Here is a 13,297-nt window from a genome sequence, read left to right on the forward strand (position 1 = left end):
ACACACACACACACACGTGTGAGAGTGTGAAGGATCAGGCACCTACCCATTTTAAAATGCTGGTAAATGGGACCTGGGAAGGGGCTTAGGTGCCCCTGCCAAGTTCTGATGAGAACCCGCTGGTTTGCTTTTGGGGTCTTGTGGGTATTTAGCACTGGGCGGGAATTCGCCCCTTCTTGCCTCCCTATCCCAAGAGACTTCATTCGCTTTTCGGACCCCACATTTCTGATAACCTGGACCATCCTGCTCTCTGTCTGGAAATCTCCTAATCTGAAGATGGAAAAACACCATTCAACTACTGAGGTGAATTGGCTCTGACCTCCACAGGTACTTCCAAGTGTTGTTTTTACTCAGTGAAAGGAATCAGGGGTGTGGGAGACTAGTTGATAATCTGGGCTGCTCCAAGAAATTTCTCCACCCCTCATGATTTGATGGTCGGCAGAGACATGTTATTCATTTACTGCTTTTACATCCCACCTTTTTACTCCAAGGCGCTAAAAGATGGTGTACACTGCTCTCCCTTTCCTCATTTAATCCCCACAATAGCCCTGTGAGGTCCGTTAGGCTGAGAGGCAGTGACTGGCCCCCAAGTGATCGTCACATGGATAAGGGGGGATGTGAACCCTGGTCTCCCAGGATCTAGTCCAACCATTACACCACCTGGCCCTCCAGGCTAGCCAAGGGGATGTGTCTGAGTGGGTGTGAGAGTTGAGGCAAGAGACCTGTGATAGTTCCACTTGTGCTCACGTGGCCAGCCAGCTACGGATGTGTTAGTCACGCAGTGGTTCTCAACCTGTGGGTCCCCAGATGTTGTTGGACTACAACTCCCATCATCCCTGACCACTGGTCATGCTGGCTAGGAATGATGGGAGTTGTAGTCCAACATCATCTGGGGACCCACAGGTTGAGAACCACTGTTAGTGGGACTCAAGAGCCAAGCAGTTCACCCTTTGCTGATGCCAGCTGCAAAAAAAACCTGACGTTCCTTCTCTTCTTGGAGAAGCCTTTTGCCCGAGTTCCCCTCCTCTCGCCCTGTGGGTTCTCGTTTTGCCCGCTTTGCAAGAAGTTGCGCTCATTACCTCTGTTGCAGATGGTACAGAAGTTGCTTGGTCCTTCGCTGTGTTTCTTCAGGTGGTCGGCCATGTACGCCGCCCGCAGGTACTTCCCGCAGACCTGGCACGGGACTTTGTCTTCGTGGCACGCCAGGTGCGAGCGCAGCCGGTCCCGGGTGGCAAAAGAGGCGTTGCAGGTCTGTGGAGAGCAGCAAAACCCACATTAAACACACAAACACATGCATAGGCAGGCAGACACACACCGCTACTAAGGTTAACACTACGGTGACGTGAGGCTATTGATTTCAAGAGGGGCACCAAAATCAACAAGCAGGCTTCCAGCACCTTTATTTACGATGGCAGAAACGTTTGAGGAGTCAAGCCCTTTGCCTTGCTTTGCCAAGTGCACCCCAGCTCAAGAAGCAAGCAAGCAGATGCTGTTTTAGGGCACACCCCCAGTTTGGTGGGGAGTTGTTTTGGACTACAAGTCCAATCAGCCTCAGCTGGAGCTGATGGGTGTTGTAGTCTAAAACTTCTGGAGGGCCCTGGCTTGGCTGAGGCTGCTCTAACCTATCAGCTCCTTGCAAACACAGGACTTCAGGTCAACACAGAGTGCTGTGGTATCTGGAAGGGCTTTTCCACATCCTACTGAGGGCTCCCCTCTACAGAATGAAGAGAGAAGCAGAATCGGGCAGATGAGCTCCATGGATGGGCTGGAGCAACTCCAGAGCTCCTGACCGGAGGGGTGACAGCCCAGAGTGCTTAAATTTAATTTAAGTTAGTTTTATTGATCTCCCCTGCCATTAGGATTTCTTTAGATATCTTAATTATTCATGGCCTTCCGTGCTGCTCGCTGTTCTTTTTAATCTTCTGTAAGCCACTTGGAACATTTAAAATAGAAAATTGGCCTGTAAATAAGCGTCCAATAACTAAATTTTAAACTTAGTGCCCATGATTAGAATGGGCGTCTGAGCACATCCATTATTCAGAAGGAGCAGTTTAAATCACCAATGCTACAAAGACACAGCATCCAAAGTTGCCCTGGGGACTCCATTAGATTGCAGCACTTTGAAGAGGATAAATGCAATGCATTGCTTATGACTTTCTAAGACTGCCTTCTCAAGATGCTTTGGACTACAACTCCCATCAGCTGCGACATTATACAAGGATGTTGGCTGATGGGAGCTATAGTCAAATATGGCTGCACTGGCTGGGGGCTGATGGGAGTTATAGTCTAAACCATTTGGAGGGCACCGCATTGGCAAAGGCTGTTCTAAGAAGCCAGGGCTCATTTTGGTCTCCCCAAGTTAGCACTCTTTCACTAACTCTTCCCAAACACTATATGCTCCCCACAATGAAATGCTAGATGGTTCTACCAGGACGATCATGATCTAAGTAAGAGGGAGAAGATGGGAAGGACAGGAGGAGAGGTCCTCAAACAGCAGTAATGAGGCTGTGGTAAGGAAAGACAAATGAAGATGGGAGCAGACAGGGAAGGGAAGGTGGTGGAGGAGAGAGAGGCCAAGCAGAAAGTGCCCCTGGGCCAGATGGAGAAAGGCAAAACTCCTGGGCATAGGGGAAATCACACACAAGGCAAGGTAGGGGTGGGAAGGCAGAAGGAATAAAGAGGGAATATGACAGCCACAAGTAGCGGAGAAAACTAAGAGCAGGGGAGGCGAGAGGTCGTTCTAGAGAAGCCACCAGGGCTACGATTCAGAGGGAGTGCAGGAAAGCCACCGCAGGAGAGGCCATTGTGTGCGCAGAGTTAAGCTTCCTGCTAATCTCACTTTCCGCAAAAATAAATAAAAGAGCCATGTTACTAGCCGTCATGGCTCTAAGGCAAGTGTATGTGCAGGGTGGAGGGAAGGCCTCCAGTGTTTCCCTATAGTATAAGCAGCAGCAGAATAAAAAAAGGGGGAAATTCGCTAAAATGATAGACCAGACTATGCAATATCAATCAGAAATGGCTTCATTTGTGTAATTTAGGCAAGCTTCAGAATTCTTCTGTATATATATATTAAACATATCAGTTCTGAACACATGCAAGCCTGACTCTCACCGGAGTTTTAGAAGCAGAAAAGGTTATGGGGCACAATTTGAATCCTTACAAGTGAAAATCCCTGCTCAGCATGGAGGTCAACCCCTCCCTAACAAACATCCTGCTCTCTCCAGTGCCCGTGTGATGCCACCCAACACCCATGTTGGATTCTAGACTAGGGCTGCCTTTGTAATGCCCAAAACACGTCTCTTCTGGGCAGAGGGAGAAAAGGCTAAGAATCTGTCAGGGATTCCTTGTTCTCCTTAGAATTCTAGAGTTCTGAAGATGATCAGGAGTGTTAAGTTGCTGCCGCATATGGAGTCAGACTCTATTGGTCCACCCTGCTTGGTATTTGTTCATGCTGATTGGTACCAGCTCACCAGGGATTCAGAACATTTCCAGCCCTATGTGGAGATGCCACTGGGGAACTGAAGCTGGGACCTTCTGCTTGCAAGGTGAAAACTTTACCACTGAGCTATGGCCCTTCCCTATCAGTGTTACACAGTTACTGAAGCTGGCCCTTAAATGATGCAGAATGGCGTTAACGGAGAGACGTCATTGCATAAATAGCCTGAAGCAAGTTGTTTTTTTAAAAAAGGAAAGAAATGAATATAGATCACTGTTTTCTCTTAGTTTGAAGAGACTTTAGGTCAGGTCCCTTGGTGAATAGGCAAAGCACTAAGAGGAAATTTCTGCCTCCTCCTGCAGGATCCAGACCAGAGCACCGCAATAAAAAACACAAAATTATTTGTGGTTTGTCCCATGAATAGATTCCACTAAGAAATGACTCTGACATTACAAAAAGCTGTTAAGTCAGAAACAGATATATAAAATTCAAAATATAACCACTTGGACATTGCGCTGAGCAAAACAGGGGCAGCTTTCATTTAGCAAAAAATAAACTGGGCACAGAGACTTTAGAAAGGGTTCCGACACAAGCGATACCCACTGTGGTTTTAAAAGTGCATTTTGCATAACCAATGGACGAGAGGAAAGTTGTAGTTCCCCAACACAACCAGTGAAGTGATTACCTGTGGGAAACCGATAGCAGTTCCTATGATGCAGATTAATATATATAAATCTTTGGGCTGTTAGGAGAAGTGTTCAGGTTTAATTTCAAAATGACTAAGTAACAGGCACATTCAGAGCTATAAAGAGGAAAACAAAGAAACACAGCAAGCCTTACTCATGGAAAGGACGCCAAAGGAGTGAACTTCAGAACAACCTGCTGGGAAGTTCTCCTGCATAAGCTCCATAGCTGTCAATGTTTTCCTTTTTTTAAGGGAAATTCCCTTATTCCGAATAGGATTTCTCGCAAGAAAAGGGAAAAGTTGACAGCTATGATAAGCTCCACGGTAGAGCTTGTGCAGAACAAAGTCCCAAGAGGCTGAGTCTACTTTGTCACCAGTATGCCACGCAGCTCACTGGAAACAAAAACAGGTATCAAGTGATTTGTTGCTGCGTTTAATTTGCTTATTTCTTTTCAAGCCAGGCATTATGATTCTCGATCACAGTTAGTTATTGAGCAGACTGGCAAAAATAATTCTTTCAAAGAGAACGAGAGAAATACAGAAAGAGTCCAGAAAGCCTAAAATCAGAACTAAAAAGAAAAAGAAAACAAGAGACAATACAATCAGCTTTGAAGGAAACTAAACATTTCAAATTTTAAGAGGTTAATGTCTTTAAATATACAATTTAAGATTATCAGAGAGCGCTGTTAATAATAATAATAATAAAGGAAAACTCCAGTGCTTTCCTGTCAAGCATTGCAAAGGCAGATAAATATACTAAAAATAGAGAAGTTTTTAAAAAAATAAACAGTGTTTAAGAAATACCTCTTGAAGTTTCAACTGCTCTAGGGATGTAGATGTCTCTGAGCTTATTCCATGGAGGCTGGCAATTTCCTGCTAATAGGCAGGAAGTAAGAGAGATTAGATAAGGAAGAAACTCATTCTGCAATGAAATCATTTGGGAAAAGCACGAGTTTTCTGAATGCTTATTTTTAACTTTTTGTTTTTCAGGGAATACAAGTCTAGCTCGCTTGAGAATCAGGTTTTGTCTCCTAATGCTGAAGATGGCCAGATACTAACTTAAATGTGGCAGGTAAAAAGGGAATTACCCCAGGAGATGGCCCCACAATTAAAAATGAAAGCAAGTTAATTTCTTCTTCCATGCTCAAATCAATACTGCGAACTTCTATACCTGCCTTTGATGACCCTCTAGAAGTTCTGGATTACCAGTTCCATCAGCTCCAGCCCAACACAGACATTTTGGGCTACAACTCCTAACCGCCCCTGCCATGCTGGAACAGGCAATATGGCCATGCTGGTTGGGAACGATGGGAGTCATAGACCAAAACATCCAGAAGGCACCAGTATGGGCTGCACAAATTGTGGAGAGCGCCCACATGGAGGAGCCAGTTCATGCAAATCACACTTCTGCGTGAGCCACCTCTGGCCACAAGGCTGAATCCTGCCAAGAACAGTTGCATTGGGGGACGGCCACAGCGTGCATGGGAGAGCCCCCCACCCATGTTACACCCAATTGATCTTCATTATCTTGGTCGGTCTTGGGTCGCACACATGGCGGTGAAGGCAGAGCAACTGCAATTCTGGCTGCAGCAGAATCAGTAGCATTCCAGGTTTTCCTTCTGCGGCTGAGTTTTAAAAGATCCAGGAACTGATGGGGATGGAGTGGAAGATGACACCCATTAACCCCTTGGATTTCCCCCTCCCCTCCTCCCATGAAAAAACTCATCTGATGCACTTTTCCTTTCTGCCCATCCTCGCTCTTAAGGTGACCAGGTGAACTGGTCTGTTGAGTCCCACCTGGTGTCAACACGAATAGCAGCGAGATCAAGTTCCTGGAGGGTGTTCCCTGTGCAAAGACTGCCCTTCCAGACCCTGAACCAGCTCCAAGTTAAAATTAGATAAGGAAAATATATTTGACCTTGCTGCTGGAAATGGATGGTGGATTGTAGAGCCAGTGCTGACGAGAAACTAAGTGGGCTCCAAGGCGATGATCGTTAAATGATGACTCACTTAATGAACCTTTCTATGGCAGCCTTCCCAAACATGGCACCCCTGTCCTGGGGTTGGGAAACTCCAGCCTGTGGCTTAGCTCTGGCCTACCAGGCCTCTCCATTGGGCTCAAAAGGCTGTTTCTCCAAAACCACACCCAATTATCATATATGAAGTGAACTATGGAGCAAATCCTGGCGTGGCTACAAAGGAAGAATTGGGAGCTTAAAGTGAGCTCATGGTTGCTCCTTTGCTGGCGGAAGCCACTTTGATTCAAGAGATTTCCACTGAAACCACGGCTAAACTGGTGGTGGTGGTGGGGACATCATTTTATATAGTAGTTTCATTGCAAACTGAATAGTAGTTTCATTGTGTTACTGAAGTAGCAAAGCCCTCTGCGCCAAGGGCTTGGGAACCTCTGCGCAACCGAATTTGAGAGGTGGGCAGGACATATGACTCTTGCCCTGGGTGATGGGTGCTTGTACAACAAGTGACACTAATTCCATATAGCACTTTCCCCTTAAAAAGGCAGGCACAACTGTAGATAAAGTTGTCTTTGCCATAGTTATATTTCTCTGTAATTATAACTGTTGGGGATTTATATATTTGCACAAAAGGGATGTGCCCTGCCTTGAGCGCTAAACCCAGCTGTCTGTACTTTGTTTTTTCAAGACACCTGCGCAAAAGACAGCGTGCATTTAATAAAGCTCTATCTGGGTAGCCAAATACAGTGAAAATATATTTTAAATGTTTTTAAAGAAATAAATCCATGTGAAATAAATTTATCTCAGATCAAAACTTGAATGGAGTAAAATTAAGGTGTTGGGTAGGAAAAACCAACAGCCATATGAATTCTTTTGCATTGAGATACTTAACTCCTAGTTAGGAGATGGGCAAATATAAATAAATAAGTAAATAAAAACTAAAAAAAAAAAAAAACTAAAAAAATATGGTGAGAAGAGAAGGATCTCTGTTTTGCAATGGCACTGGTAGAATTGCATGCTTTTGAGAAATCCGATGGGTTCAGTTCAGAAATGGAAGGCAATCTTAAAACAGAATAAGGGCTGTGCTGGTTAAGGTCAGTTGGCACCCAAATAGTTGCCAACTGTCCAGAAAAAAACACACCCACTGCCGAGTTCTTCTGCTTTTAACAGTTAGCAGCGTCATCTGAAGAAATCAGCAGGGCAAGGTTTTCACAGCATGGAGATGAACCCAGCCACTTTATAACGTCTGCATGTTAAACCCCTGTTAAAAGGCACAGTAGCAGAGGCTGGTTAAATAAGTTGTCAACCTTTAGTTTACAAACTTGAATTTACTGGCCATTTGCCACACCTTAATAATTCATCTGCTCTTGAGCAGCTTCAGGACTGAAGCCTAAGGAGAACCGCTAATTATGATATTAAAATTTGCAGGTCATATAAATACAGACTGATGCACCCAAATATAAAAAGATGTATTTAAAAAAATAATTCCCAAAAACACCCTTAATGGGATCTTCAGGATGCCTTGCTAGGTATCATTTATTCCCAGCTGAATTGAAAAAAGTTATATTTTTCTCATGCTAACCAACAGATAGCTATGGATCGTCTTCCCAAACTGTTTGGGCTCCAAAACATCTGGAAGATGCCAGGTTGGGTGGTGATGGTTGCCACAGATTATTTTAAGCCCCTTAATCTAATTGGGGTTAAATTGCTCAATTGTCTTCAAGATCTTACATGTTTGAGGTGCTAAGATCTTCACAACTTCTGCAGGGTTTTTTGGGGGGAGGGGGTGTTGTGCAACATATATTTAAGATTACAAAGACCATTTGGGGGGTGGGTGACTTTAATAAAAACAGTGGGGGGAAAAGGGATTACGTTGACCCAGTTTATCCCCCATACTGTAGGGTGCAAATTGTAGAGCTAGCCAGTGGATAGGGGTGAGGGAGGCACCTGGTGAAATCAGGTGTCTTTGCCCAGACTTTGGATACATATGCTATAATGTTATTACTTTAGCTAAATAAATTGTTTAAACTGTTATTAAGGAAACGATTCCCCCCCCATAAAGTACAGCAGAAAAGTTGTCCAAATATAAACAGTTAACTTATTAAACCTCACAATAATTTCATAATTATCTTTCTATGTATTTCTACCAGTATAACCATATCAGTAATTTTTGATATAACTAAAAACTACTCTGAAAATTTATTATTCCAAAAATGAAACCTTCCTCTGGTTGTAAATATTAAGATTATACCGGCAAGAATGAGTCTCTCTGTAAAAAGAAAAGAAAAGAGAGATTTAAATCAAGTCTTACTGACTAGTGATTTAGATCAAGTCTTACCGACTAGTGATTTAAATCGTGATTTAAATCAATTTTATTTAAATCAAATCCACCCTGGGTAGGAGAGCTGGGCAGGGGGGAATCACATCTGGCAACCAATGCACCCCTTTGGTTTCAGATAGTACAAGGGTAGACGAGTCTAAAAAGCCTGTGGCATGTTTTGCTGTGAGTTCCTTATAAATTTATATAGAGTTAACTCTAAATACAGTGGTACCTCGGGTTAAGTACTTAATTCGTTCCGGAGTTCCGTTCTTAACCTGAAACTGTTCTTAACCCGAAGCACCACTTTAGCTAATGGGGCCTCCCGCTGCCGCCGCGCCGGCAGAGCACGATTTCTGTTCTCATCCTGAAGCAAAGTTCTTAACCCGAGGTACTATTTCTGGGTTAGCGAAGTCTGTAACCTGAAGCGTATGTAACCTGAAGCGTATGTAACCCAAGGTAACTGTAGTGGTTCTAGGGGTTGCTCGTGCGTAAGCCGGTGCAAACACCTGGCTGGGTTGCCTGAGTGAACCTTTTCTGTCCAGACAGCCACTCACCCGTGGCTGTCTCAATCGCTGGCAGAATCCATCAGTGGGCGTTTCTTAAACTTCTTCAGCAAAGAAGCTCTTTGACGCCTAGTCTCCTCCTACTCTCTCTGCGCGAAAGCCTTCTGCGCAAGGAGAGGGCGTAGGCAGCGGAGGACCCCTACTCTCCCCGCTGGTCCCCGGCAAGGAGTCATGGGACCGTCTCGCCGCTTCCCCCATCTGCCCCCCTTCTCCACTGGTGCTATGCTGATTCTCTTCCCCAGAAGATGGGCTGCCTCTCCCAATCCCGGGACGCTCTCTGGAATCCCTCTGGATCTTGCTCTCTCCCTCCGGCACGGATGGCAGTTCCCTGACAGTACCACTGTAAATTACTTCCGGTAAATGAGTCACCATAGCCACTAGAGGGCTGTGAAAATTTGTGCCCCAGGCTTTTTAGACTTGTCTACCCATGTACCATCTGAAACCAAAGGGGTGCAATGCTTGCCAGATGTGAAATATATTGGCATTATTTTTGGCTCCCCTGCCCCACTTATTCTGCAGGAACCCATAAGCTTTCTTCACCTTACTACTGACTGTACTGGGCCACACTACAGAACCCTCTGCAAGGAGCTCTGGGTGCCTTCTCTCTCCCCCTCTCTTTTCCAAAGTTTGCATTGTAGCTGCTGCTATTAATTTTTTTTTTTTAAACAAGCCCCAGCTTTACAAAGAAGCAGATCATACACTGACAAAATGGCTGGGCTCAACCCTCGCATCTGCATTCCCCTCCCCCCCACCCGGTGACATCTGCTTCAGCAGAATCCTCACAGATGGTGATTTAAAATATATTAAGTTTATATGAGGAACTCACAGCAAAACATGCCACAGCATTAAAGATCACATCCCACGCCCCCAAGAGAAAAAGAGTAAAAGCAGTGATATCAATATTTTGCCACAGTAGTTCATGCGTTGACTTCAGCACTGGATTACAGTGGTACCTCTGGTTACGTACTTAATTCGTTCCGGAGGTCCGTTCTTAACCTGAAACTGTTCTTAACCTGAAGCACCACCTTAGCTAATGGGGCCTCCCGCTGCTGCTGCACCGCTGCTGCACGATTTCTGTTCTCATCCTGAAGCAAAGTTCTTAACCTGAAGCACTATTTCTGGGTTAGCGGAATCTGTAACCTGAAGCGTATGTAACCCAAGGTACCACTGTACTGCGATGCGCTCTATGCGGGGCTTTCCTTGCGCTTGATCCGGAAGCTGCAGTTAGTGCCAAATGCTGCAGCGCAATTGCTGACAGGAGTGAGGTCATGTCAGCGTATACCACCTGGGCTCAGAGATCTGCACCTGCTGTACAATTTGCTACCAGGCCAAATTCAAGGCATTACTGTTAGCATTTAAAGCCCTCAACAACTTGGGACAGGTTTACCTGCAAGATTGCCTTATCTCATATACATCCACCTGTTTCTATCAGTGAAACTGGCACCATTATAGGTGCCACATAAGACACATTCTGCATCTGTGAGAAATCATTTTTTGTGTGCTTACACTTTGGAACCCCCTGCCTATTGACACCAGGCAGGTGCCTTTGCTGTGCTCTTTCCTGAGCATGCTAAAAACATTTTTGTTCAGGCAAGCGCCATCCAGAAACAGAACACTGAAGTATGTTTTAATCTATTTTGAGCTTAATCACTGATTTTAGCTTTTGGATGTTCTAAAGAGTTCTTTTAACTGATAGTTTTATTGTTTCATAAACTGCTTTGAGGTTGGCTTTTCTCTTTTGACGTTCGAGCAGTGCATAAATTTCACGAAACAAGCAAGCAAGCCAACATGCCTGTCTCGTATGTGATCATCTTTTTACCACTCAGAAAGGAGTAGGTTGGCAGAGGCCATTGGAGCAGTCCAGCTCAATCAGGTCACAGGTAGAGCAGCTAGCAGAAACGATAACCAGCTTGAACGCCCATCGTGTCTTAAGCCTTAGCTGGGTTTTGGAGTTGCCCCCTCCCCGCAAGGAGCTTGCCTCCTCCCTGCAGCAACTCCAGGGGTGTTTATTGTTCTTCAAATCCAAACAGAAACAGTTACGTTAACTGGGAAAGGAAGGAAGAAGAAACAGCCCCACCCCACCTTCCCCAAAGCCGTGTCAGAGTTGAATTTGAGCAATGCTCTGTGTGTCCCCTTGCTAGGGAAAAAAAAAAAGAGAAAAGGGTGGGGGGAGCTTCCAATTTTGCTCAGTGCGATGTTCAAAGGTGGGGGGAGGAACCCACAAAAAATGTGTTCAGTAGCTAACTGGAATTTCCCTAAAATCAAGGAGGGACCTTGAGAGCCCACCTGTTGACGGGCAGGCAGGACGAAGAGAGAAAAGGCTGATTGCAGAGAGAAAAGGTTGATCGCCTAGGGCGAGCAGAGCGGAGACAAACACTACAAAGGTAGGGATGAGATGGAGGGGCAGGAAGAGGAGAGACCATATGAGGGAGGGGAGGAGAAGCAGATGACATTGGGAAGAGGGTGGTGGGAAGGGGGGGAAGGAGCGGAGTGTCTCTAGAATAAGTTTACAAGGAGCACGGTAAATTCCAGGTGTACAGAAGAAGGCTTGCATCTCCACCACCTTCTTCAGAGGCTTCCTCCCCATCATCACATACCCTCCTCCATCCAGTAGTTCCTACCTGACATTTGTGAGGTCTCTCTGACGTGTGCACTTGTTTGATGTGCCCGTTCAGATGGTCAGGCCTTGAGAAAGGGGACGAAAAGAGAGATAAGCTGGAGTTAGGTCTGCAGCATCTATTGTAACCAAACACAACAGAGGTTTTCTAGATTGGTGGTTCCCAAACATTTTCGGGCCACCATCCCCCCCTTGGTTCTTTAAAGTCATCCCCAGCACCCCCTAACCTATAAAAACAAAGCCTTTTTCAGAATAGCGGTTCACACGACCCAATAAGGAAGATAATAACAACACAATCAAATTCAGAACAGTAAGAATTAACTGCACATTTGTTCCAAATCCAGTTAAAACTATTTAGTTTGATTCAACAAAATTGCTGAATTTGATCCAGTGATACCAGCTTTTCAAAGTCTGGTAGTCATTTACACTTCCATCGCACGAACAAAATATAGAAACGCAATATAATATCAAACATTAAAATTTTTCCTATACAGGGCTGCCTTCAGATGTCTTCTAAAAGCCAGATACTTGTTTATCTGTTTGACATCAGTTGCGAGGGCGTTCCACATGGCGGACAGTTTGGGAACCACTGATTTAATTGCTCCACAGAAACCAATGGGATTCAAGTTGGACATCAAGAAGGTTGCAAACATAGTAGAGTTATGGAGAGTGAATCTCACACCAAACTCAGTAGGGCGCCCAAATATGCATACGTAGGTAGACAAGATCTCAACATATTTCTCATAGGTCTTTTCCCATGACTAACCCTTGGTGGACAGTGTTTGAAATTTGCCAGGCACATTTTGCACCCGGCTATCAACCACTTGTGACCAAGTGAAGATCCCTGGGCACCTGGATGGCACCTGACATCTCCAGTAGGGCTGGGAGATACCTGGTTTTCAACATCATGATACATCACCAGTTAAACATTGTGATATATCACAATATCTGAAATAAGGCTGGAGCTATGTAGAGGTGAAAATGGTAATGTCCTGGCAACTGCTACTACTTATGGGTCCAAGCCTAAAACCGATAATTTTTTACTTTAACATATTGTTACAACTGTTATGTTATAGAACTACTGTACTAATAATGTTTAAATAGCACATTTTCTCTAAAATTAAATCTGTAGACGTAATTAGTAGCATAGATATCAAAGGTTCCCTAAAAATTTGATTACATTACTAAACAAGAAAATAGCAAAGTCAGTGTCACACTTTTAGATATTCAAATATTCAAATATTATGGAGTCTTAGTTGAATGTATACATCCCACAACACCAGTTCATTTGATTGTTTGTTAATTTTCTTTTCAAAACCAGGCCAAAATAGAAGGAACGGAACGGATACATTTTAACAGAACAAATTATAAACAAATTATATATTTTTATTGTCAGGAAAATCTGCATTTTTTTTATAAACCAGGCCAAACCAGAAAGGGTGGGTAAAATTTTACAGAACAGAAATTATTAAAGGAAATTTGCGTTTTGGCGTTCTCTGCCAATAGAGATGCCCTTTGTATTTGAAGAACGTTGTCAGCTGTGCTGAACACACTTTCAAATGCCACACTTGTTCCTGGGATAGCAAAAAACTTCTTTGCAAGCCCCTTCAACATTGCCTCCCCCCTGCCATCAGAGGGCATTCATCAATGTCCACGCTTGGCATAGCCATATAGGAGAAAGTGGGGAGCATAGAGAGGTGGAG

General features: G+C 44.4%; 2 protein-coding genes across 8 annotated transcripts in view; one reads left to right on the forward strand and one right to left on the reverse strand.

Annotated features, from left to right (window-relative positions):
• The window catches only part of DRG1 (developmentally regulated GTP binding protein 1), a 165,524-nt gene that overhangs the window by 125,825 nt on the left and 26,402 nt on the right, over positions 1 to 13,297 (forward strand). The gene's annotated exons all lie outside the window — the stretch shown is intronic.
• Positions 1 to 13,297, reverse strand: part of PATZ1 (POZ/BTB and AT hook containing zinc finger 1) — a gene marked incomplete at its 5' end in the record, with an annotated part of 32,194 nt that overhangs the window by 10,262 nt on the left and 8,635 nt on the right. For 3 of the 7 annotated variants that reach the window (XM_080986268.1, XM_080986266.1, XM_080986264.1), the window contains 3 exons: positions 1,080 to 1,251; positions 4,926 to 4,997; positions 11,599 to 11,662. In XM_080986268.1, coding sequence (XP_080842394.1) covers positions 1,080 to 1,251; positions 4,926 to 4,997; positions 11,599 to 11,662 — 308 coding nt within the window. The remainder of the gene's footprint in view (positions 1 to 1,079; positions 1,252 to 4,925; positions 4,998 to 11,598; positions 11,663 to 13,297) is intronic. The other 4 variants (XM_080986269.1, XM_080986267.1, XM_080986270.1 and 1 more) reach the window with 2 other exon arrangements.

Source organism: Podarcis pityusensis (genome assembly GCF_964106645.2).
Source record: "Podarcis pityusensis genome assembly, chromosome: 16".
Classification (NCBI taxonomy): domain Eukaryota; kingdom Metazoa; phylum Chordata; class Lepidosauria; order Squamata; family Lacertidae; genus Podarcis; species Podarcis pityusensis.